Source organism: Cetorhinus maximus, chromosome 6 (genome assembly GCF_964194155.1).
Source record: "Cetorhinus maximus chromosome 6, sCetMax3.hap1.1, whole genome shotgun sequence".
Taxonomy (NCBI): Eukaryota; Metazoa; Chordata; class Chondrichthyes; order Lamniformes; family Cetorhinidae; genus Cetorhinus; species Cetorhinus maximus.
In genome coordinates, this window is record NC_135884.1 from 39,067,519 (window position 1) to 39,094,494 (window position 26,976).

The window sequence follows — 26,976 nt, forward strand, 5'->3', positions numbered from 1 at the left end:
ACACTAGAAAGGATGGGCTCCAGGCCTTGTGCAAGGTTAATACCAGACTCCTCAATCCTCCTTAACAGTGACCACAGGTTTTCTGGCAGGCCTACCAGTGTACCAAGCATTTCTGTGTGATTGCCCATCAACCTTTTTCTATGCTCTTCACGATCAAAGTCATCATGTGAGTCCTCTGCAAGCTGGCACCTGCGTTATAATTTCCCATTGTTCTGGCTGCAGGCCACTCATGACTGCTGTCTCACCACATACAGATCCCACCTCCAAGTTTCCCACTAAAGTGTGCACAAGTATCTGTGCCAGTAGCTGCGCGTGTCATAGTGAGTCACAGTGATTTTTCATCGTCAGACTGTTCTTCCTCTATCACTTCTTGCTCCTGCACTACTGTCTTGCTAGGTTGTAGTTCTGAAAGCATAAAGGCACAAAGGTCGGGCTCCGGTGAGGTGAATGAGGGAAGCATGAGATATATCCTTAAATCATCTGCAGCTTGTAAATGAGAAGAGATTATGGGATGAGGGGGAAGTGGAAGGTAAAAAGGAGGATGATGTATGAGCATTCCATCACCTTCTACAGTTTCAGTCATAGCTGCTTCAGTGATGGCAAGCATAGTACCCTCCACTGGAGTAACGAAATGCAGTATTGCCTGCCCCTTCAGTTAGCTGCTGCTGCTGCCTGCAGTTGTGTGCCACCTTGTCCAGCAAGAGAGAGGGAAGTATGTCATTGTGTGTCTTGCAATGTGTTTGGGTGATGTGCCTGTCATGGTTGAGTAGCTGGCAGTTTGTGCAAGCTGTAAGATATGGGCGTGGGCTTGCAGCAATACTGTCTGTGGTATGAGTCGTCATTGATAGGCATTGTTGATTGGTGAATGATGGAGGTGTAGTGCATAGAATGCTGTGTGAGGCTGGTGGTGCAGTTGGTAGGAGATGGCATTTGAAGATGCATTCACTGGCTTTGACCATTCATGTGAGGACATTGAACTTCTTTCAGCACTGCATCCAGGTTCTCAGGGCTACATTCCTGGAATTCACCTGCACAGCCATCGGTTCCCAATGCCTTCTCAGAGTATGGCTGGAAGGGCTTCTGGCCCCCTGTGAATAGAGGACCTCTCTTCTTCTGTCAACCTCCTGCACTGAGGCATCTGGTGCTGCACAAAAAATGTTGGAGCATGCTCTATGTCATGTTGTGCTATCCCTGTGCCTTTCCCAGGTCAAACTGACTTCCAGCATGATTTTCAACACCTGCTCCAGCCAAAATGCACCTCCCCTTTAAGAGATGCAGGTAGCGATGGTTGGCTTGGACTTATATTAGCCTCTCATGAATTCAGGCCCCCTGGATGATCCAGCTGGATGACTGAGGAAGAGTTTGGATGAGGATGGTGTCATTGACTGAGTCAAAAGCTGCGAACAAGTCGAGAAGGACGAGGACGGATACTTTATCTTTGTCACAAAGGATGGCCATTGTGAGTTTGAAAAAAGCCATTTCTGTGCTGTGGAAAGGGTTCAAACATAGAGCTGCAGGAAAAATGGATGCAGATTTAGGAGGTGACAACACATTCAAGGACTTTGGAGAGGAGTGTGAAATTAGAAATATGTCAGTAATTTGAAGGGATAACAGGGTCAAGGTGCATTTATTGAGGAGGGAGGTGATGACAGCTGATTTGAAAGGGAGAGCAGTAGCACGTGAGGAGAGAGAATCATCGAGAATGTCAGCTAACATGGGGTCCAGGAAGGGAGTTGGTTTGTCCAAGGAAGCTGGAGGTGGGTTTCATGTACACGATGAGCCCAGAGATGCTGTGTGGGGAGAAAACCTCACTCAAGAAAATGCTGATACCTTCTTCTAATAGAAATGACTAAAGGCACTGAAAAGCTATTTTTGCATTGAAATAATAAATTCATTTATTCCATTCCAGTCAGGAATTCATTGTATCCTTCAGCGCACTTCTTTTATTCCATAAGTTTTGTTGCTCATGTAATTTTAATAATCAAGGTTTTAAAAGTGAAATATTTTTGAAGCATGAATATAATTAGACCTGCGAATGATGCCTGGAAATTAAAATGTTGCAGCTAACCAGGGACGCGTAGATAGAATAGAAGCATGTATTTATTTTACCTTTTATATATTCTCGTCTCTCTTCTATTCTCTAGGCCCCCCCCAAGGTTATGTAGTGAGGGTGGACAGGTGGTATATTCCCAGCCCTTTGCCAATGCACTTTGTATAATATCTAGTGACTTATCCTCCGATCTTAGTTCCCTCTCTCCCTCCCTGTGGGGGAGCTCCTGAGCTCTGCTTGGTGCCTTCCTCTGACAGCACAGCCAATACTAGAAACTCAGCAGGTGGGCATTTGCAGTCACAAACCTGCATCCTACTACTTTGTGACAGTATGTCCAAACAGTAGCTCTGTGTATCATCTACAAGAGCTTTATGCTCCCAGGAATCCTAAAGATACCAAAAGCTACAATAGATCTTTGAGTTACAGCCTTTGAAGCTCCTGACACTCAGATATAATGGGTACCTTGGGAGAAGGAAAAGGTCAAATCTCATGTTATTTCAACAATGTGTACGCTATTTCTACACTACATATAGCCCTGAGTTTCAAAATCGTGATTGCAATGTTTAAAATATTTCCTTTTTTGACTCAGGATATTGTTAAAATAGACTAGGCAGTGTTTATTGCCCATTCCTAGTTACCTTAAAAGACATTAAAGTCAACCACCTAGTATGGGGCTGGAGTCACATGTAGACCAGAATAATTGGGGTAGCAGGTTATCTTCCCTTAAAGACATTTTAAAAAGTTGGGTTTTTGACAGTCGCTTTGGTGGTTATTTTCTGGTGCTAGCATATAAACTACCAGATTTGTTGGCTGCAATTTCATACTTTTTTATTGTAAATAATGCTAACATAAAGCTAAAGGATAGAATGAATTTACTATGGATGTGCGACTGTTTCAAGTGCTTAGGCTGAGTAAAACTGTAAATAAATCATCGGGGAAGATTCCGTAAGTGTTTTAGGCTGCGCATGTGCTATTTATCACTCCACCTAACATTCAAAGGAATCTTCCCCAAGTGAGAAGTAAACAATTTGAGATAAAAAGAATATTATGGATGCTGGAAATCTTGAAATGAAAACAGAAAATACTGAAAATGCTCAGCAGGCCAGGCAACATCTGTGGATAGGGAAACAGTGTTAACGTTTCAGCTCAATGACCTTTCATCAGACCACTGACTGAGATCTTGGGCTCCCAGATAAATGACTTCATCACTGCTGAATTTCACAAACTGGGGAATTATTTAGAAGTGTGGTGGCAGTGGAATTTGCCTACATCAGAAATGCAGTCTGGATTGATTGCACGCAGGTCTTGGGAGGCTTTGCCTAGATTTTGTGCAGTTCACTGCCTAAATATTCTAAACAATTAACCTTTTATAAGTTCCACAGTAAATTCAGCTGTAGCATGGGTCTTATTGTATCTGTAATTTGTTGCTTTGTGATCATTTCTGGTTATGGTCAGTAGCTGGGCTACGAAACCAGCTTGAGTCTCCTAAGATTTATCTATTCAATCACTCAGACTGTCAAATAATGCAAGCACCCTTGCCTGCTCCAAAGTGAAAGCATAGCAGTAGCTCTTCATATGCCATGCAATATCCTGAAGGATGATACTTTGGAATTAGCAAGTGTCTGTACATTCATAAAGTGGAGATTCTTTCTGTTAATGTATACAATGGAGTTGATGGCTACACATCTTCTAAATAAAATACCAGGAGCTCTTGGCAAGTCTGTCAGGTGGTAAACAGGTCTTTCAAGTTGGTGTCTCCAACTCACTGGGAAATTAATAAAGGTGCTTCACTTTGGCAAACAGTCACTCATTTCATAGAGAAATTAACTGCATTCTGGCAAATGTTGCCTGCAGAGTTTGGAAGAATTCTGTGGCATAGTTTAATGTTGTAGTGACCATTGCAGCTCCAATTCCTTGACCACATCTGTAGATCAGCATGCAGGTGACCTTGCTTGGTAACTTGTAAAGAAGAAATGCCGAAGGCAAGTGGCCCCTCACATTCCCTGGTAGGATTGGTGTAGTTTGTTGTTTAATTTTGACCTGGAGACTGTCCATTTAAATCTAGTTACAGTCCATAAACCAGATGTACCAGAACCTTGCATCAAAGTTTATCTGAGTACTGGGCTGAATTTGAACAGCAGATCAGGGTTGGGATCGGACATGGTTTGGTCCATAGTTTTGCGCCGCTGGCTGTCCTGTGGGTTTGGTGCATGATTTCGACTCACAGCTATTTTTAGAGAGATAGAGTGGGGTCAGAACAGCTATCCACCCACAAACAATGTGTGGCCAATTGACCTAAATTAGGGCAAATTATGGGGCCTGTTAAAGCCTCATTTCCAAGCTAAACAATGTGGGCAAGAGGCATCGGCCTGGACCACAGGCTGGCAATCATGGTGGGATCACTTTGGGAAAGGTGGGCTTGGGCTTCATCCCATGAGGGACCCCGACTTGCAACAGTCATGGCTGCCGGGCTACAGTTGCTGCCACAGTCATCCTGTGGAGAGGTTCTCCTCTATGATTACAGCCAGCCAGTTGTGGCATTTTTAAATATGCAAAATGCTGACCTTTGCTTCAGAGGGCGCCCCCATATTGAAGTCCCCTCCCGTTCTCTCTCATTCTTTCTCTCTATTATGAATCTGCAGCTCTCACCTTGGTTGGTGGAGCTGCTGACGTGTTAGCACTAGAGGGCCTCCCATTGACCTGCCAGTTTAATTGGGAGATGGGCCATTGATTGGCCTGGCCTTTAAAAAAATACAGGTGTGTGTCTGGAACCCAGACTTGGTCCTCACTTCAGGTTCCCTATCCTGGGCTTAAAATCCCAACCCCTAATGTTTCAAGGGAGTAACTAATCTGATACAGAAAAACAAAGGCTGTCTGATTCATTCAATTCCATGGAATATAGTTACTTTGACTCTAATCAACGGTCATTCAAATCTAAGAAGTCCTAGTAACTAGTTTGCAATTTTCACTATAGTCTAAACCAGTATGAACTCATGCAGTGGTAATAATACAAGAAGCCCTATGCATATAAAAAGCGTTCTATAAAAGAATAGTTTAGCATTAAATTGCAGACTTTTACTATTTTTTCAAAGGATCGATATAGAAAGAATTCTACTGTAAATATTATATCATTGTTTGCTACTCATTTGTTTATATTTCATAAAATAAAGCATTTTATAACTTGGACCTACATGAGGTCTGAAAATATGACCTGCTATTACTTAATCAAAAATGATAGAGCTCCCCGATGCGGGTGTCAAGTAAGTCCAGCAACTTCAAACAAAAATTGTTCTCTCTGCATTATACTGCGGCACATTAACAAAAACAATACCTATTGATCAAGGCTAGAATAGGTGACCTAGAAGGCATAGAAATTTGAGGCTCACAAATGGGAATAATCATCAAAAATACATCCTATCGAAAAGATAGGCAGGTTGGCAGAAGGGGTGGGGTTGCTTTGTTAGTAAGAAATTAAATTAAATCGATAGCAAGAAATGACGTAGGATCAGATGATGTAGAATCTGTGTGGGTAGAGTTGAGGAACCGCAAAGGTGAAAAAACCATAATGGGAGTTACAGGCCTCCGAACAGAAGTCAGGATGTGGGGCACAAGATACGCCAGGAGATAGAAAAGGTGTGTAAGAAAGGCAAGGTTACAGTGATCATGGGGGATTTCAATATGCAGGTAGACTGGGAAAATCAGGTTGGTAGTGGATCCCAAGAAAAGGAATTTGTGGAATGTCTACGAGATGGCTTTTCGGAGCAGCTTGTGGTGGAGCCCACTAGGGAACAGGCAATTCTAGATTTAGTGATGTGTAATGAGGCAGATTTGATAAGGGAGCTTAAGGTGAAGGAACCCTTAGGAGGAAGTGACATAATATGATAGAATTTACCCTGCAATTTGAGAGGAAAAAGCTGGAATCAGATGTAATGGTATTACAGTTGAATAAAGGCAACTACAGAGGCATGAGGGAGGAGCTGGCCAGAATTGACTGGGAGATGAGCCTAGCAGGAAAGACAGTGGAACAGCAATGGCAGGAATTTCTGGGAGTAATTTGGGAGACACAGCAAAAATTCATCCCTAGGAAGAAGAAGCATACTAAAGGGAGGACGAGGCAACCATGGCTGACAAGGGAAGTCAGGGACAGCATAAAAGCTAAAGAGAAAGCATACAATGCGGCGAAGAGCAGTGGGAAACCAGGGGATTGGGAAGCCTACAAAGACCAACAGATGACAACTAAAAAAGAAATAAGGAGGGAGAAGATTAAATATGAGGGCAAACTAGCCAGTAATATAACAGAAGATTGCAAGAGTTTTTTTAGATATATAAAAGGTAAGAGAGAGGCAAAAGTGGACATTGGGCCGCTGGAAAATGACGCTGGAGAAGTAGTAGTGGGGAACATAGAAATGGCGGAGGAACTGAATAGGTACTTTGCGTCAGTCTTCACGGTGGAAGACACGAGTGACATCCCCAAAGTTCAAGAGAGTCGGGGGGCAGAGGTGAGTATGGTGGCCATTACCAAGGAGAAGGTGCTAGGAAAACTGAAAGGTCTGAAGGTGGATAAATCACCTGGACCAGATGGATTACACCCCAGAGTTCTGAAGGAGTTAGCTGAAGAGATAGTGGAGGCGTCAGTGGGGATCTTTCAGGAATCACTGGAGTCAGGGAGGGTCCCAGAGGACTGGAAAATCGCTAATGTAACCCCCCTGTTTAAGAAGGGAGTGAGGCAAAAGACGGGAAATTACAGGCCGATTAGCCTGACCTCGGTCGTTGGTAAGATTTTAGAGTCCATTATTAAGGATGAAATTTCAGAATAGTTGGAAGTGCATGGTAAAATCGGGCAAAGTCAGCATGGTTTCATCAAGGAGAGGTCATGCCTGACAAATCTGTTAGAATTCTTTGAGGAGGTAACGAGTAGGTTAGACAAAGGAGAGCCAATGGATGTTATCTACTTGGACTTACAGAAGGCCTTTGACAAGGTGCCGCACAGGAGGCTGCTCAGTAAGATAAGAGCCCATGGTGTTAGATGCAAGGTATTAGCATGGATAGAAGATTGGCTGTCTGGCAGGAGGCAGAGAGTGGGGATAAGGGGGTCCTTCTCAGGATGGCAGCCGGTGACTAGTGGAGTTCCGCAGGGTTCAGTGTTGGGACCACAACTTTTCACTTTATACATTAATGATCTAGATGAAGGAACTGAGGGCATCCTGGCTAAGTTTGCAGATGATACAAAGATAGGTGGAGGGACAGGTAGTATTGAGGAGGCGGAGAGGCTGTAGAAGGATTTGGACAGGTTAGGAGAATGGGCAAAGAAGTGGCAGATGGAATACAACGTGGGGAAATGTGAGGTCACGCACTTTGGTAGGAAGAATGGGGGCATAGACTATTTTCTAAATGGGGAGAGAATTCAGAAATCTGGAGTGCAAAGGGACTTGGGAGTCCTAGTCCAGGATTCTCTTAAGGATAACTTGCAGGTTGAGTCGGTAGTTAGGAAGGCAAATGCAATGTTGGCATTTATTTCGAGAGGACTAGAATATAAAAGCAGGGATGTGCTGCTGAGGCTTTATAAGGCTCTGGTCAGACCAGATTTAGAATATTGCAAGCAATTTTGGGCCCCGTATTTCAGGAAGGATGTTCTGGCCCTGGAGAGGGTCCAGAGGAGGTTCACGAGAATGATCCCAGGAATGAAAGGCTTAACGTATGAGGAATGTTTGAGGACTCTGGGTCTATACTCGATGGAGTTTAGAAGGATGAGGGGGGATCTGATTGAAACTTACAGAATACTGAAAGGCCTGGAAAGAGTGGTCGTGGGGAAGATGTTTCCATTAGTAGGAGAGACTAGGACCCGAGGGCACTGCCTTAGAGTAAAGGGAAGATCTTTTAGTACAGAGATGAGGAGAAACTTCTTTAGCCAGAGAGTGGTGAATTCTTGGAATTCATTGCCACAGAAGGCTCTGGAGGCCAGGTCATTGAGTGTATTTAAGAGCGAGATAGATAGGTTCTTGATTGGTAAGGTGATCAAAGGTTACGGGGAGAAGGCGGGAGAATGGGGTTGAGAAACTTATCAGCCATGAATGAATGGCGGAGCAGACTCGATGGGCCAATTGGCCTAATTTCTGCTCCTGTGTCTTATGGTCTAATAATCCAAAATATAGAGGCCAGAAAATCTCAAATAAGGAGAATAGAACAGGCTAAAAACACACGCCCTGTAAACATAGGGGGGGAACCTTTTCCCCGTTGGGGCGGGTTGTGCGGGGGCGGGTGCAGGCCCACCGAACTGAAAATCTAAATGTCGTGCGGTGACGTCAGGACGCATGCCCGACATAACCGCGCGTCATTTTACTCGGCCCCATCCCCCCTCGCCGAGCCAAAGATTCTGCCCATAAGTCCTCAGGTAATGCCACGTGAGAACAAATTCCCTGAAGTGCATTTGTTTCTGAAGATGAAGCCCTGGATTCTCCTCTCTGGCATTAAGTTCTGGTTGGGTGGGACTTTCTCCCACCCCTCCAGTTTCATTTCAACTCCGGTTCCTTTCCTTAGGTTTGGGATCATTAGATGCATGGCAAGATCATAAGGAATAGGAGCAGGAGTAGGCCATTCGGTCCATCATGCCTGCTCTACCATTCAATAAGATCATGGCTGATTTGACTGTGACCTTAACTCTGTTTTCCTGCCTGTCCCCCATAACCCTTGACTCCCTCGTCAATTAAAAATCTGTCTAACTCAGCCTTGAGTATAACAGCTCCCTGGAGTAGAGAATTCCAAAGACTGATTACCCTCTGAGAGAAGATATTCCTCCTCATCTCTGTTTTAAATGGGAGACCTCTTATTTTTAAACTATGTCTTCTAGTTCTGTATTCCACCTTAACAGGAAATGTCCCTTTAGCATGTACCCTGTCAAGCCCTCTCGGAATCTGATATGTTTCAATAAGATCATATCTCATTATTTTGAACTCCAATGAATACAAGCTTATCCTGCTCAACTTTTCCTCATAAGATAATCATTCCAGATATCAGCCTAGCGATCCTTCTTTGAACTTCTTCCAATGTAATTATATCCTTCCTTAAGTAAGGTAACCAAAACTGTACACAATACATTAGGCGTGGTCTCACCAATGCCCTGTACAGCAGTAGCAAGATTTCCCTACATCTATACTCAATCTCCCATGCAATAAAGGCTAACATTCCATGTGCCTTCCCAATTACTTGCTGTACCTGCATGCTAACTTCTTGTGATTCATGTACAAGGACACCCAGATCCCTCTGTACTGTAGCATTCTTCAACCTCTCTACATTTAAATGACATTCAGTCTTTCTATTCTTCCTATCAAAGTGGACAACCTCACATTTACCCACACTATACTCCATCTGCCATTTTTTGCCCACTCACTCAACTTATCTATACCCCTTTACAGATTCTTTGTACCTTCCTCACATCTTGCTTTCCTACCTATCTTTATATGATCAGTAAATTTGCTACAACGCAGTCTGAGCCTTCATCAAAGTCATTAATATAGATCATAAATAATTGAGGTTCCAGCACTAAACCATGCGTCACTCCGCTAGTTACAGTTTGCCAATGTGAAAATGGCCCATTTAACCTGACGCTTTGCTTCCTTTACCCATGCTATTATATCATCCCCAGCGCCATGAGCTCTTTATCTTCTGTGTTTTTCTGGACCAATACATTGAGGAATCAACGAGAGAACAGGCCATCCTCGACTGGGTATTGTGTAATGAGAAAGGAATAGTTGGCAATCTAGTTGTGCGAGGCCCCTTGGGGATGAGCGACCATAATATGATAGAATTCTTCATCAAGATGGAGAGTGACGTAGTTGATTCTGAGACTTGGGTCCTAAATCTTAATAAAGGAAACTACGATGGTATGAGGCGTGAGTTGGCTATGATGGATTGGGAAACGTTACTTAAAGGGATGACGGTGGATAGGCAATGGCAAACATTCAAAGAGCACATGGCTGAACTGCAACAATTGTTTATTCCTGTCTGGTGCAAAAGTAAAACAGGAAAGGTGGCCAAACCATGGCTTACAAGGGAAATTAGAGATAGTATTAGATGCAAGGAAGAGGCACACAAATTGGTCAGAAAAAACAACAGGCCTGAGGATTGGGAGCAGTTTAGAATTCAGGAAAGGAGGACCAAGGGATTGATTAAGAAGGGGAAAATAGAGTACAAGAGTAAGCTTGCAGGGAACATAAAACTGACTGTAAAAGTTTCTATAAGTATGTGAAGAGAAAAAGATTGGTGAAGACAAATGTAGGTCCCTTACAGTCAGAAACAGGAATTTATAATGGGGAACAAAGAAACGGCTGACCAACTACATACATACTTTGGTTCTGCCTTTACAAAGGAGGACACAAATAACATACCAGAAATGTTGGGGAACACAGGGTTTAGTGAGAGGGAGGAACTGAAAGAAATCAGTATTAGTAGGGAAATGGTGTTGGGGAAATTGATGGGATTGAAGGCCAATAAATCCCTGAGGCCTGATAATCTACATCCCAAAGTACTTAAGGAAGTGGCCCTAGAAATAGTGGATGCATTGGTGGTCATCTTCCAAGATTCTATAGACTCTAGAACAGTTCCTACAGATTGGAGGGTAGCTAATGTAACCCCACTATTTAAAAGGGGAGGTAGAGAGAAAACAGGGAATTATAGACCAGTCAGCCTGACGTCGGTAGTGGGGAAAATTCTAGAGTCCATTATAAAAGATTTAATAGCTGAGCATGTGGAAAACAGTGGCAGAATCGGACAGAGTCAGCATGGATTTATGAAAGGGAAATCATGCTTGACAAATCTACTGGAATTTTTCGAGGATGTAACAGTAGAGTTGATGAGGGGGAGCCAGTGGATGTGGTTTATTTGGACTTTCAGAAGGCTTTCGACAAAGTTCCACATAAGAGATTGCGTGTAAAATTAAAGCGCATGGGATTGGGGGTAGTGTATTGAGATTGATAGAAAACTGGTTGGCAGACAGGAAACAAAGAGTAGGAATAAACAGGTCTTTTTCCGAATGGCAGGCAGTGACTTGTGGGGTACCGCAGGGATCGATGCTGAGACCCCAGTTATTCACAATATATATTAATGATTTAGATGAGGGAATTAAATGTAATATCTCCAAATTTGCAGATGACACAAAGCTGGGTGGGAGGATGAGCTGTGAGGAAGATGCAGAGATGCTTCAATGTGATTTGGACAAGCTGAGTGAGTGGGCAAATGCATGGCAGATGCAATATAATGTGGATAAATGTGAGGTTATCCACTTTGATAGCAAAAACAGGAAGGCAGATTATTATCTGAATGGCTATAAATTGAGAGAGGGGAATGTGCAAAGAGACCTGGGTGTCCTTGTACACCAGTCGCTGAAGGTAAGCATGCAGGTGCAGCAGGCGGTAAAGAAGGCAAATTGTATGTTGGCATTCATAGCCAGAGGATTCGAGTACAGGGACAGGGATGTATTGCTGCAATTGTACAGGGCCTTGGTGAGACCACACCGGGAATATTGTGTGCAGTTTTGGTCCCCTTATCCGAGGAAGGATGTACTTGCTATAGAGGGAGTGCAGCGAAGGTTTACCCCACTGATTGCTGGGATGGCGGGACTGACATATGAGGAGAGATTGAGTCGATTAGGATTATATTCGCTGGAGTTCAGAAGAATGAGGGGGGATCTCATAGAAACCTATAAAATTCTAACAGGACTAGACATGGTAAATGCAGGAAGGATGTTCCCGATGGTGGGGGAGTCCAGAACCAGGTCACAGTCTGAGGATATGGGGTAGACCATTTAGGACTGAGATGAGGAGAAATTTCTTCATCCAGAGAGTGGTGAGCCTGTGGAATTCGTTACCACAGAAAGTAGTTGAGACCAAAACATTGTATGCTTTCAAGAAGGAGTTAGATATAGCTCTTGGGGCAAAAGGGATCAAAGAGTATGGGGAGAAAACGGGAGCAGGCTATTGAGTTGGATGATTAGACATGATCATAATGAACGGCAGAGCAGGCTTGAGGGGTCGAATGGCCTACTCCTGCTTCTAGTTTCTATGTTTCTGCAGTAACCTTTTATGTGACACCTTATCAAATGCCTTTTGGAAATCCAAACACACCATATCTATTGCTTCCCCTTTATCCACCCTGCTTGTTACATCCTCAAAGATCTTTAATAAATTTGTCAAACATGATTTCCCTTTCACAAAACCATTTTGACTCTGCTTGGAGATATTATGATTTTCTAAATGTCCTGCTACAGACTGCTTAATAATGAATTCTAGCATTTTCACAATGACAGATATTAGACTAGCTGGCCTATAGTTTCCTGCAAAACGTCAACTGTATCCCTCTACACAGATGCTGTCAGACCTGCTGAGTTTTTCCAGGCATTTTTGTTTTTGTTACAGTTTCCTGCGGTCTGTCTCCCTCCTTTCTTGAAAAGTGGTGTAACACATGTGGTTTTCCAATTCGCAGGGACCTTTCCAGAATCTAATGAATTTTGGAAGATTATAATCATTGCATCCTCTATCTCTGCAGCCACTTCCTTTAAACCCCTAAGATACAGGCCATCAGATCCAGGAGACTTGTCAACCTTTAGTCCAATTAGTTTTCCTAGTATTTTTTCTCTAGTTATCGTGATTGTTTTAAGTTCTTCCCTCCCTTTTGCCTCTTGATTTCCTACTATTCTAGTGATGCTTTTTGTGTCTTCTACTGTGAAGACGGATACAAAATACTTGTTCAAAATCTCTGCCATTTCCTTGCCTCGCATTATTAATTCCTCAGTCTTACCCTCTAAGGGACCAGTGTTTACTTTAGCAACTCTCTTCCTTGTCATATACTTCAGAAGCTTTTACTGTCTGTTTTTATATTTCTTGCTAGTTTTCTCTCATATTCCAATTTCTCCTGCTCTATTTTTCAAGTCATTCTTTGCTGGTTTCTAAAATTTTTCCACAGCATCTTGCCATGGCATTCATGCCACCAAACAGGCAGTCCAATAATATAAAGAGAAAAATCCCGATGGTTGTTACAGAAATGCCCAAAGGATTGGAACTGGTGTTCCTTGAGGGCCTTTGCCATAACTGCAACCAATTAGTTGACAAGCGTTGGGGTTGGAATGAAGGGAGAGGATACTGCTACCAGGCCCCTTCTCTCTCCATGGAGTGACATCATAGTGCTGTTACTGGTACCGACCAGGCCCACTACTACCTCCTTCTCTCTGGTGGGTCCAGGATCCACCATTGTATAGCTCTGAAAATGCTCCGTTAGGGGTGCTTTTTATTGACCATTTGCGATTTTGAAACAATCATGGACAGACCTTGGTGTGAAAAATCAGTTGGTGAATTGGATTGTCACAGCAACAGTCAGTATAGTGCGGTTCCTACTTGATCAACTGGGGTGGGGTGGGGGAGCCTCACCCAGCTAGAAGCATTTTGGAAAATTACCTTACATGTATTGACGCCACATGTGGTGCAGTGCTTTTTAATATGAATTACATATATTTTATCACAATATTTATTTACTTTTATCTTGGTTTTAATGCAACAATTACCATAGCATTATGGTCCTTTAAATATTTTCTTCCCTTTTCCTCCACATCTCTTCTGATGGTATTAACTTGTTTTGAAGTATAGTTCTATATCTACTGGCAGTCTTCACTACCACCCAAATGGCCAATCTTCATTACTAAATGTCGATTCTTCATTAGTAAGCCTACATAATGAATGATAGTGGGCTATTTTTCTATGGAGTGGAATCATTGCTTATTGCATTCACATAAAGTTCCTATGTGGAGTACTTTTATAGAGGCACTAACCTGTCTATATGTTAATCAGACTGCCTACTTTCAAGGCAGTTTTTCAATTCGTGTATCTCTATCCAAATCACAGTTTTTTCAGTAAACTACATAATCTTGCAACAACATGGTGGAATGCATGACTCATCATCCATAGTCACATTGGTAGAAACAGCAAAAACATAGTTAAAAAACTTTTTTTGTAAACTGAGTGCTGACTCACATCATAATTACTCTATACTTGAAAAATTATATTTAACATAATCAGTTGCACATGAACTGCTGCATCATTCTGCATTATAAACCAAAACTGGGACTCAAAGGCATCAAATCTATACAGGCTAATATAGTAGATTCAGGGAAGTTTCCAAAGGTGAAGAATGGTGTTAGGATGCAATTCCAGTGCTTGATATAGCATCCACTAATACATGCAGAGGCTGTTTGGCCAGCCCAAGCAACTATTTTCGTTACTCATTGCAAATAGCAGTTTTACAAGCACTGTGTCGGCAGTTGGTAGTAGACTATTTGGAAAAAGAGTAGGAGCAGGGAAGACCCAGGTAAAATCCCATTAGGAAAGATGGTATCTTTAGGACATGCACGAGACATATGGGGAGGTGACTCATTTCATTCAGATTAGTCACATACCTCTTTTCCCTGTAGTAATCCAATATTGATTGAACAGTAGGGAGGAAATTTGAATATGCAAATCAAGCATTAGTTGGGACTGGTGCATTAATTTTGTACCATATAATAAAGGCACTATGGATTCAATACTCCAGTTTCACACTTTTTTCTATAGGTTAACATGTACACACTATCAATATAAAATTAAATGTAATCCAAAAATGTAGAAATAAACAGCAAAAAATAGTCACATTGGAAAATAAAGCAACATTCAGAAATATTTAAAACTAAAGACACTGTTAGCAATGGTATAACAAATGTTTGGTGTTATAACTGTGAAGAAGGAGGCCATTTTGTGGAATTTACTTATCGCAGTAATTTTTTGAAAAATATAATCAAATTAATTTCAGAGATGAAACAAAAGCTTTAACAGATGGAAACATTTCAGACATGCTAGAAATCCTTGAGGGCAAATATACCTTTTACAAGTTTTAGTGTGGTGTAATTAAATCTGCTTACTTCTGTAAAAATCAATTTAACTGGTATGTGCAGAAGCTATGAATTCATACATGCACTCACACACAGTGTGAGTAAAAGGCAATATATTCCATTACCATGTACATCAGTCTGATAAAGAGGGAGATTTTACAGAAACAAACAACATATTTCAGTTTTGAATGCTACCCCATTGTTGAACTACTTAGCATTTAATATCATTGCTTTCATTATGCACACAGTCAAATTATCTAATGATATAGAAATTATTGTGTGCTCTTAACAGGGAAGTCAAACTTGAAGGGAACATGTATTGACAACAGAGCTACAACATCATAGCCCTGACTTAACAATACATAATCCATTTAAGCGTTACAGCCATCCAATCTTGAAATTGCCACTCAATTGTGTTGGGCAACCAAGGCAATTGGGATTTAATTTTGTCCTACTCAGAAATTATTTCAGAATTTATCTTTGAATAAAATATTACAGGTCAACATTAAATGTCTTGAGAAATGTTAAAGCAACACTGGGATACTGGAAGAGGATCAGGAGTCTGGGGCTTGGCAACAGCTTAGAATAGTTAAACCCAGCACCAATACATACAGCAGCTGATTCTATTTGTTGTAGTCCACCATGCTATTTTTAGAGAACTTAAATAATGTACTTTTTATTGAGGATTCTTTATCAATATTCCAGCACTTAAAATCTTAAAAGCTAGCCATGCTGAGAAGACCATGGAGGGAAGGAATGCCAAGGAATTTCATAGAGCTTTATCTTCTCAGAAGTTGTACCATGGTGATTCACCTGCCTTGGGAGATTAAACAAGCTGGATAATATCCATATGCAAATTGTACAACATCTGCTGGAAGGAATGGAATTTGCACAGTCAATGATCACACCTAGTTTAGATCCAAGTTCTTTGATATAAACCATATTATTATTGAAGAGCTTCCAAGATATAAGATTTCATCTGGTCATTATTTTGTAGCAACACAAATATAGCAGAAAGAAGTTTGTTATTTTGATCAAGATTGTAAAAGTATTCTAAAATAATAGCTTTATGATTTCACTGGAAATACCACTCAAGAGGACATGCTTCTGCTCGATTTATAATGTTGCTACCACAACAACTAGAAGAAATCTATCATCCCAGTAAATAAAGGTATACAAAATGATTGGGGTGAGTAATATCAAGGGATTATTAAACTGATTTTTCTCATTAGGAACCAACTTCCCTAAAATGGCTTCAAACCATAACATGTAGTCTATGGTCTAGCAGGTGCAACACTCACCTCTGCATGGTGCTCTTCATTTTGCTGTAGCACCTCAATAACCAGTTCGGCAAGACGAATTGTATCTTCCAGTTTTTTGGTGGGAGTGACTAACTGTGCTACATTTTCTGTGGTGAATAGTATTAAAAATGAGTAACATAATACAAATTACATTTTTCTCAAGTCACACTCCCTCTCTTTTAAGAAAGCAATTCCTAAATTTTTGTACTTTTATATTTTAAGTACTTAACCTAATACATACTTAACAAAAGCATTTTATTTTTAAAAAAATAGATAATATATACTATATCGTTTATTCCAGTACAATGCTCCAGCTAGGATTCTATCCAGATTCAAACTCATGTTCTGATTTTAAAAATTCCGATAAACCTATGAAAATGTAAATATGCTTTAGGACATTAATGTGGGGGAAACAATCCAATTTCTTGTAAATTGTTAAGTTTTCGCTTGGATCCAGTGATATTTTTGGGAGTTTGAATGGTGAGCTTCATGAAAAATTCCTCAACGGATTCAAAAGAACCTTAGGTAAAAAGGCACCATTTGAAACAAAGAGCTAGAACACCAAAGGAAAGATCTAATTGGAACACTGTTAGCTGCCAAAAAAATATTACTGTACAACACTGTTTACTTAAAGAACTTAAAGCCATCATGCAATATGTTATGCAGCAACACTGTTAGTTTGTGCTGACATCTATATTTGTGAATGTTGTGTGCACCAAATGCTCAACAAAGAAGGCAAGAGTATTACTTTCTAGGATCTAAGTTGAAATTCAACAAACCATAAAAAAGAAACAGCAATTTTTTATTAGTTTCTATCAGACCGTATATTTTTGTAACAAACTCAATGTAACCAAGGCAAGTAAAGAAAAATATTGTTTAAAAACAACAAATTACAAAAAAAATCAAACAACTAAAATAAAAAGCTGTAACAGTACTTGGTATTTGTTTAGGCATGCCTCTGATTCTCTGACTAAGAATGTTTTGCGACGTTTTTATGGGTGGAATTGCAGGCGGTGGTTTAGGCCAAGATCGTCGTGCTGTCATGCATGAGTGAAAGAGACAGGTAAAGTAAGCAAGCAGGCGACCGAGTGAGCAATGATACAAGTAATGGAAAACTCATATAGTGAAAGAAATATATGCATAGTTACGACAATTCAAGAGGTAATCTTGTAACTGCTAATTACAGTTGTAACTAGATGTTTCGAAAGATCTCAACAATGCACCGTATAGCAGATATTTTAAGCACAACACATGAAATTTGTCTTAATATTACAGTCAAATTCTCTTTTTGCTGGCGTTATTTTATTCAAGTTATGTTAAATACTGCAGTTCACTCAAATACTCAGCTATACGGCTTTCTTTACAGAAACTATTTGAATTTAGTAATGAAATGGCACAGGAAATCAAAATTCTAAAAATCATTCTATCCTAGAAAATAGCTTTCAAATCTATTGTTAAATCAGGTATTTTGTTTATCATTTAATTCTTCGATGTATGCTTGTTTATTTTCCTGATGACTACAATTAGGATCAATGGGGACTCATTTCATGGGCAATAATCTAGCAGAATGGATTGCTCATGCATTGTAGCACCCACTTGGTATACATTCCACTGAAGACAATGAGGTGTTCAGGAGGTTCTACAATGATGGTGCAATTCTACTCCGTCAGATTAACACCCAGGATGTGATGTTGAAAATTAGGTGACATCCCTGCCTATGGAACTTTATGATCACTCATAGCTTGGTCAATAAAGGAGCAATTAATGAATCAATGCTCTCAGCATTCCTGTCCCTTAAAAAATTAATAAACCAGCAGACTAGGGAAGGTCCAGGTTTGAGACTGAAGAGGAAGTTATTGTAATAGAAGCCTCAGATTTAGATACCATCAGAAAAGGGGAAAGAAGAAGAGCTATTGAGTAAAGAGTTATAGCAAGGGATATCAAAAAAATTAAAAATTAGGAAAAATTAAGAGTCAATATTTCAAAATATTATAGAATTAGATGCATTTGTATGGACAGATAGACACAGTAGCTACAATGGGACTTAAGTTTGGAGAAGACAAGGAACTTAATATTCTTGTTAAATAATATATTAGGGGAAATGTTGGGAGGGCTAAAACTTCTTGGCTGCAGAACTTGCCAAGTTAACCACACTGCATTTATGCAAGAAGGGCAGGACTTCTACCTACTAGTAGCAAGTGCCATCGACCCTGCTGAAAGTCACAGGGTCACCTCAATGTCAAAAGAAGTCCAATGACCTAACAATGGTAGATAATGTAAGAGAATTACCACTGCTTCCTTCTCTTAGGCAGTAAAGAAACCACAAACCCATCACCCTCGATTCTTAAATCAAAAGATAAGTTGGCATGCAGAGCATGTTATTTCAATGGCTTTCTATTTCTTCCACCTACAAACTGTGTTTGGAGTTTTCTCACAAGCTTCTCTCAAACTTAACTGGACCAATTGTATTCTGCAGCAAGTAACTCACCCCACCTCCACTCCCCACCCCGCAACTCCCGAAAGCCATCCACTATCTGCAAGGCATAAGTCAGGAGTGTGATCAAATACTCACCACCTGCCTGGATGAGTGCGACTCCAACAACACTCAAGATGCTTGTCATCAGCTTGGACAAAACAACCTGCTTGATCAGCACCCCATCCACCATCTTAAACATTCACTCCCTCCACCACCAATACACAGTGGCAGCAGTGTGTACCATCTACAAAATGCACAACAACAACTTGTCAAGGCTCTTTCAACAGCACCGTGCAAACCTGCAACCGCTATCACTTAGAAGAAGGGCAACAGATGCATGGGAACACCACCACTTGCAAGTTCCTCTCCAAGGCACATACCATCCTGACTTGGAACTATATCACCGTTCCTTCACTGGGTCAAAATCCTGGATAATTTTCGGGACGAGCAACAAATGCTGGCCTTGGCAGCGATCCTCATATCCCATGATAGAATAAAAAAAACCCTTACATCTATCCCCCACTATCTTCCTTTAGTACCTCTGCTCTCTATCATATTAGCTGTCTGCACCCATCTGTGATATATACTTCAGATGCTTAATATCATTTAATGCCTTGGGTCTTATTCCAGAAAAACCTGGGAGAGGCGGGAACAGGAGGTGCAAAAATAAAGCCATTGTGGCAATTCCCACAAATTTTGCATTGGCATGGGGAATTCTTCGTTGCTGATAATTTGAACATTGAGAGAATGGAAGACTTTTCCATTCAGAAAGCTCAATGGCCCAATTATTGTTGAGTCAGGATGACTTGGGAGCCCTTTAAGAATAGCAGATGGGGCCCGATTCCAGGATTTCCTCTCCCCATTCCTGTTTCTGGCAGTTTTCGCTGACATGGGATAATAATGCAGATAGCCCACCCCCATGCAGTACTCCTGCCCTTGCTGGCTCCATTGCGGGGGTGGGCAGTTTAAACACCACACCCCCATTCCACTCCCACATTTATAGTGGAGTCTAGCCCATTCAGTAAGCAGACATGGCTCATGGCCTCTCAGAGACAGCGTCAACCATGGGGGAACCCCCACCCCAAAAAAGTCACCTGCTCCAGGAATTCTATTGACAGGCTTTGAAATGCAAAAAAAAACGTTCTTTCAGTTTCAATAGTTAGATAAAAGCAAAATACTGCGGATGCTGGAAATTTCAAACAAAAACGGAAAATGCTGCAAAAACTCAGCAGTTCTAACAGCATCTGTGGAGAGAAAAACAGAGTTAACGTTTCGAGTCTGTATGACTCGTCTTCAGAGCTAAAGAGAAGTAAAAACGTGATGAAATTTATACTGTTTAAGGGGAGTGGAGCAGGTGAAGCTGGATAGAAGGCCAGTGATGGGTGGAGGCAACGGAGAGTTTGACAAAGATGTCATGAACAAAAGGACAAAGGGAGTGTTAATGGTAGTGGTAAGGGCTAAAGGAGGTGTCTGATGGTGGCATTAAGGTAAGAAAGCAGAATGTGATAATAGCAGGACAAGGATAAGCACTCTGAAAAGAACAACATGAACAAGTGACAGATGGCCCTGGTGGGGGTGGGGTGGGAGGAGTGGTGGGAAAAAAAGATTGAAAATAGGATAAAAGGTGGGGATAAAACTATGGGCAGGATTTTACTGTCGGCGAGCGGGGGACGGGGCCCGCTCACCAATGCGTAAAATGACACACGGTGACGTCGGGCGGAACTCCCAACGTCACCGCGCCCCATTTAAATTTTCAGGTAGGCGGGGGCTCAGCAAAATCAGCTGACCTGTCAATGGCCAATTGAGGCTATTGACAGAGTCATTGAAGTAATTAATGGACCTGCCCGTCCAACCTTAAGGTTGGCGGGCAGGCCAGGAGCCCCGGTGGGCATTAGAAAAAACATAAAACCTCATCCAAGGGCAGGATGAGGTTTCATGTAGATTTTTAAAAATTTAATTTAAGTTTTTAAAAAAGTTATGGACATGTCCCAACTCATGTGACAGTGTCACATGAGGGGACGTTAGGGATTTTTTTTTCTATTTTTAATATTTTTTATTACAGAGCCGATCTCCCTGAGGCAGCATTTAGCCTCAGGGAGATGAGTGCAATGAGTGCGCTCTTTCGTGTGCACACGTGAAAGAGCGCACTCTCGGGTTTCGGGATTTCCCCCCGCCCACACAGGGAGCGCATAGCACTTCCATGCTTTTGTCATGCTGGGCGGGCCTTAATTGACCCGCCCATGTAAAATGGCAGCGCGCCCCCAATCATGGGCACCGATCAGAGGCGCGCCTCTTGCACGCCCACACTTCAACTTCCCTGCCCAATGAATAAATGAATAAAAATGAAAATAAATAAAAATAAAAATAAGTGAATAAAAAATAAATATTGATAAAAGGGATAAAAAAGAGGTGAGGATAGAGTTCATGGCCTGAAATTGTTGAATTCAATGTTGAGTCCGGAAGGCTGTAAAGTACCTAATCAGAAGATGAGGTGCTGTTCCTCCAGTTTGCGTTGAGCTTCACTGGAACATTGCAGCAGGCCAAGGACGGACATGTGGGCATGAGAGCAGGGTGGTGTGTTGAAATAGCAAGCGACAGGGAGTTCTGGGTCACGCTTGAGGATAAGCTGAAGGTGTTCCACAAAGCGGTCACCCAGTCTGCGTTTGGTCTCTCCAATGTAGAGGAAACTGCATTGGGAGCAGCGAATGCAGTAGACTAAATTGAAGGAAGTGCAAGTGAAGTGCTGCTTCACTTGAAAGGAGTGTTTGGGTACTTGGGCGGTGAGCAGGGAGGAGGTAAAGGGGCAGGTGTTGCACCTTCTGCAATTGCATGGAAAAGTGCCGTGGGAGGGGGATGAAGTGTTGGGGGTGATGGAGGAATGGATCAGGGTGTCCCAGAGGGAACGATCCCTGCGGAATGCCGCTGGGGGGGTGAAGGGAAGATGTGTTTGGTGGTGGCATCATGCTGGAGATGGCGGAAATGGCGGAGGATGATCCTTTGAATGCGGAGGCTGGCGGGGTGATAAGTGAGGACAAGGGGGACCCTAGCATGGTACTGGGAGGGAGAGGAAGGTGTGAGGGCAGATGCATGGGAGATGGATCGGACACGGTTGAGGGCCCTGTCAGCTACAGTGGGTGGGAAACCTTGGTTTAGAAAGAGGAAGATATGTCAGAAGCACCTTTTTGGAAAGTGGCATCATCGGAACAGACTGAATGGAGGCGAAGGAACTGAGAAAATGGGATGGAGTTCTTACAGGAAGCAGAATGTGAGGAACTGTAGTCAAGGTAGCCGTGGGAGTTGGAGGGATTGTAATGGATATTGGCGGACAGTCTATCACCAGAAATTGAGACAGAGAGGTCAAGGAAGGGAAGGGAATTGTTGGAGATGGACCATGTGAAGGTGATGGAGGGGTGGAAATTGGAAGCAAAATTGATACATTTTTCCAGGTCCAGGTGAGAGCATGAAGCAGCACCAAAATAGTCATCGATGTACCGGAGAAAGAGTTTTGGGAGGAGGCCGGAATAAGACTAGAACAAGGAATGTTCCACATACCCCATAAGGAGACAGGCATAACTGGGGCCCATGTGGGTACCCATAGCCACACCTTTTATTTGGAGGAAGTAAGACAAGTTTAAGGAGAAATTGTTCAATGAGAGAACAAGTTCAGCCAGACGGAGGAGAGTAGTGGTGGATGGGGATTGTTCGGGCCTCTGTTCAAGGAAGAAACAGGGAAGCGGACAAGGTGAGAAAGAACGGAGTCAAGATAGGAAGAAATGAGTTCCGTGGGGCAGGAACAGGCTGAGGATACCTCCAATTCTCTTCCCAGTTTCTCCTCTTGCCAGTCTCTTTCCACCTACATCCACGATTCCTCTGATGCCCTACGTCATATCAACAATTTCCAATTCCCTGGCCCTAATCGCCTCCTCTTCACCATGGACGTCCAATCCCTCTACACCTCCATCCCCCACCAGGATGGTCTGAGGGCCCTTAGCTTCTTCCTTGAACAGAGGCCCAAACAATCCAAATCCACCACCACACTCCTCCATCTGGCTGAACTTGTTCTCTCACTGAACAGTTTCTCCTTAAACTTGTCTCACTTCCTCCAAATAAAAGGTGTGGCTCTGGGTACCCGCATGGGGCCCAATTATGCCTGTCTCTTTATGGGGTATGTGGAACATTCCTTGTTCCAGTCCTACTCAGGCTCGCTCCCACAACTCTTTTTTCGGTAAATTGATGACTGTTTTGGTGCTGCTTCATGCTCTCATGGTCTAGACCTGGAAAAATTTATCAATTTTGTTTCCAATTTCCACCCCTCCATCACCTTTATATGGTCCATCTCCCACACTTCCCTTCCCTTCCTTGACCTCTCTGTCTCAATTTCTGGTGATAGACTGTCCACCAATATCCATTACAAGCCCACCACCTCCCACAGCTGCCTTGACTACAGCTCCTCACACCCTGCTTCCTGTAAGGACTCCATCCCATTCTCTCAGTTCCTTTGTCTCCGTCACATTTGTTCCAGTGATGCCACTTTCCAAAACGATGCTTCTGACATGTCTTCCTTCTTCTTTAAAGGTTTTCCACTCAACCGTGTCCGATCCATTTCCCGCGCCTTTGCTTTCACACCTTTCTCTCCCTTTTGTTGGGCTTATTGAGTTTTTCCAGCATTTTCTGTTTTTGTTTCAACAGTTAGGTACTGTATTGTAAATTAGACATGTTGTTACTGCAGTGCTTGATTATAAGATTCTGTCCTGAAAAGATAATTTGACTATTACAAGACTAGAAATCCTAAGCAGTCTTTTCTTCATTTTTTTCATGCATAAGAACACTTTACCCATGGGATGTCTAGTGTAATAATGTGAAGTGATTTACATGTCAAGAGTCCTTTAAAAAGGAAAAAACCTTTACTTGGGAAAAAAAAATTCCCCACATTGTCATCATGGCCTGCTTTTTCAATGCTGAGTGCTGCTTTGCCTCCAAAATAGCATCTGCAGTGCGCTCACACATGTTGGTTTGTTTTTTTACAACGTTGACCACTTGAGAGGATTTAGTTTTTTTGGAATGACTTTTCAGAAAGAGAGTTTTTTTTCAGTATGGTGTTTTCGAAGGAGATTTTGTTAGAAATTTATTTAATGTCCATTTCAAAACATCCTAAGATCTGACCATGGGTGAGTGGCTATGGAGGATACATGGGGGTGTATGAGGGTATGAGCGGGATATGGGGGAGGTATGAGGGGGCATGGGGGATATGAGCGGGATATGAGGGGGCATGGGGGATATGAGGAGGCACTAAGGGTGTGAGGAGGCACCAAGGGTATGAGGAGGGTGTGTAGAGGAAATGGGCAGTGGGTGAGGGGGTGGCGGGTGTTGGTGAGGAAAGGTGAGGGTTTGAGGGCCTGACATTTATCTTCAAAACTGGGCCTATGCCCCAATAAACAGAGGTGGGCATTCTAGCCTGCCTGTCTGGCCATTCGCCCACCTCCATTGCCACCTCAGGCTTACCTCTGGAGGCAGCAGGCCCAACGTCATCTCGCCCTGCCTGCCCGGAACAAAAATATGGTGGGCAGGGGCTCTTTTAAAGGAGATGGGTATGTCAAGTCAGGAAGTTTCCCAACTCAATCTTCCCGCCACCTCCATGAAATCACTCCCATGTGTTCACATTAGATGCCAGCAATGCAATGTGGATGCCATCTATTACCCTCTGAACTTTATGAAAACTAACGCCATTATAGAATTGCAGGCCCTCTTACACTATTGCCTAGAAGTCATCCCAAAATGGATAAATTCTTCAGGCTTGCAGAATATGTTATTAATGATGTGGTGAATGCATGGCTGCTGAGGTTGCCACTTGCAGCTTGGAAGGAACCAGTGACATAAAAGTTGGCAGTTATATAGGCTTTGACAGCAACTTGCAGTGCATTCAGGTGGTTCACCTGGGCTGTACATCAGTGTGCAGAAACTGGAACAAGTCATTCATGGTTTAATGAATCAAAGTCTGCAAAGGCAAACCTCCTCACGCATTCTTTTGTTAGATTACTGAGGCCTATAGACTTTTGTGGGGCACAATAACAGGTTGTGGGGCACAATAACAGGTTAGCCCTGCTCCTTCTATTAAACTGCTTCATTCCCCTTTGTTCCTGTCCTCCTCCTCATCCGTGATCAAGATTGCATTCAGCAAAATCCTTGGGAAGCCCAAGCTCTTTATATTATACCTTACTATGGGTTAAAAATCGCAGTTGATGAGAGCCATTTCAAAGGCTATTCAACTTTCTTGCCAATGCAAGACAAATTCTAAAATATACAATTAAGTCTGAGATATATGTAAAAGTTGTAAGGTTGCAGGTAATATTAAATGGAAGAATTCCATCAGGAAAACCACTCTAGTGATGAAGTTATAAAGCCCTGGATATTCTAAAAAAAGTGATGTAAACACCAAAATTACAGTGGACAAGTGAAAGAACACCATGCAAATTTACCCCTACATCTTTTTTATTTGTTTCTTAATTAATGATCTGGCCACTTTGCATACTTCCAGCTGTCACTCCCTGCGCACTAATATCCTCACCAACACCAGAAGCGTTGTGAGTGCACTGCAGATGCATTTTGGAGGCAGAGCAGCACTCATAGCTTTGAAAAAACAGCCATGATGTCTTCTAACATCCCATTTGATTTATGCGTGTATGCTGCTAAAGGGGTGGGTGAAAGAAATGGCTGATCATCTGGACCAGAAATTATAGTGGATGGAAAACAGAGCAGAGACTCAGCAGGACTATGTTTCATCCCAAAATCTTTACCTGAAAATTAAGATGCATTATACCCCTTTATCAGAAAATATAGTTTGGATTTATGGAGTTTTCTTCACCATTATAAAAAGTCTCCACTAAGCTAACTCCACTATAATTTTTCGTGCTAGTTGTGAGGATTGTATTGATTTCCTTTGTGTCCAAAGCTGAGTGTATCACTACCATGATTACTCCTTTCTCACTAATGCTGAACACGTCAGTTGTTGGTTCCTTATCTTCCTTTTAATCTGTATCACTATGTGCATCTATGCTGGTGTCTGCTTTAGATTGGTGTTCGGGTGTATATATGGTATACATGCCCATTTGGGTACTTCACCGATATTGCTTGCACTATCATGCACTTATAAACAATCAGTGTTTATAAACACAGTCAGGTCACATATTAGCAAGGTTTTTAGTCCTCATCGGTGTTTAGGCACCTGACTTTCTATCAGTCGCATACTGGAAAATCACAGATAATATGAACAGGATTTTTCAAACTTGCTGGTGGTGGATGAAATTGATACCTTCCTATAGGTACATAACAAATCTACCTTATTGTAAAAATCACAGGTTGTGAAAGGTGTCATATAAATCTGTATTCTTTCTATTTGTGGCTGGCAGAGCTCCTTGCTGAAATTATCTTTGTGCTGTTATTGAGGAACCATTTTTCATCACTATTCTGTAATCCACATGTACGTTCTTGAACTTCTCAAAATTTCTAGTGCACAAGCGGCTCAATAGTTGCTTCCAAGCATAAAAAGATCTTTACCACAAGTATGTCATTTTAGGTTTCTGCTTTTTCATTGCTTTTATAAATTTGCACATCTTACACTTCCCTCTAAGCAATGTGACACCTTGTCAATTTCATTTGTGATTCCATTAGAGGTTTGGGGAACATGCTTTATGTCTCATTTCTCCAAACTGGAGAATGTCAAGACCAATATCAGCGCTCAATATCTGATTTCTTTTTTAGGTGTTACATGATGCAAGACAAGGTTATTATTAATTTCATTACACAGGACCTTAACATATTAGACCTGTGATGGAAGGCCTGAAGGCTTTATTTAATTGTTAATTTAAACAGTAGATTATTGGAAGAAGCAGAACTTTCCTTGTCTTATTAAAATTTGGCATTGAGCCAAAGCAGGAGACATTAGTTTAGGTGAAACAAAGCTTGGTCAAACAGGACAGTTTAAGTAGTGTTTCAGGGGGAGAGAAAGGTGGAGAAAAAGGGAGGTTTAGGAAGGGAACTCCAGGATGAGGTTTCCTAAAGCAAATAAACATCAAATAAAAATTTTATTTTTGAATTAAAAACATGTCCCAGCTCATCTGACAGAGTCACATGCGGGGACATGTTTTATGACTACTTTACTTCCTTTATATTTTTTTAAACAGTGCTTCATCTCCCTGAGGCAGCTCTATGCCTCAGGGAGATTCTGAAGCACACACTTGCGCCC

General features: G+C 41.9%; 1 protein-coding gene across 6 annotated transcripts in view; it reads right to left on the minus strand.

Moving 5' to 3' along the window:
• cadpsa (Ca2+-dependent activator protein for secretion a) overlaps positions 1-26,976 on the minus strand; it is a 580,082-nt gene that overhangs the window by 126,230 nt on the left and 426,876 nt on the right. For all 6 annotated transcript variants that reach the window (XM_078543642.1, XM_078543641.1, XM_078543639.1 and 3 more), the window contains one exon: positions 16,259-16,365. In XM_078543642.1, the coding sequence (XP_078399768.1) occupies positions 16,259-16,365 (107 nt within the window). The remainder of the gene's footprint in view (positions 1-16,258; positions 16,366-26,976) is intronic.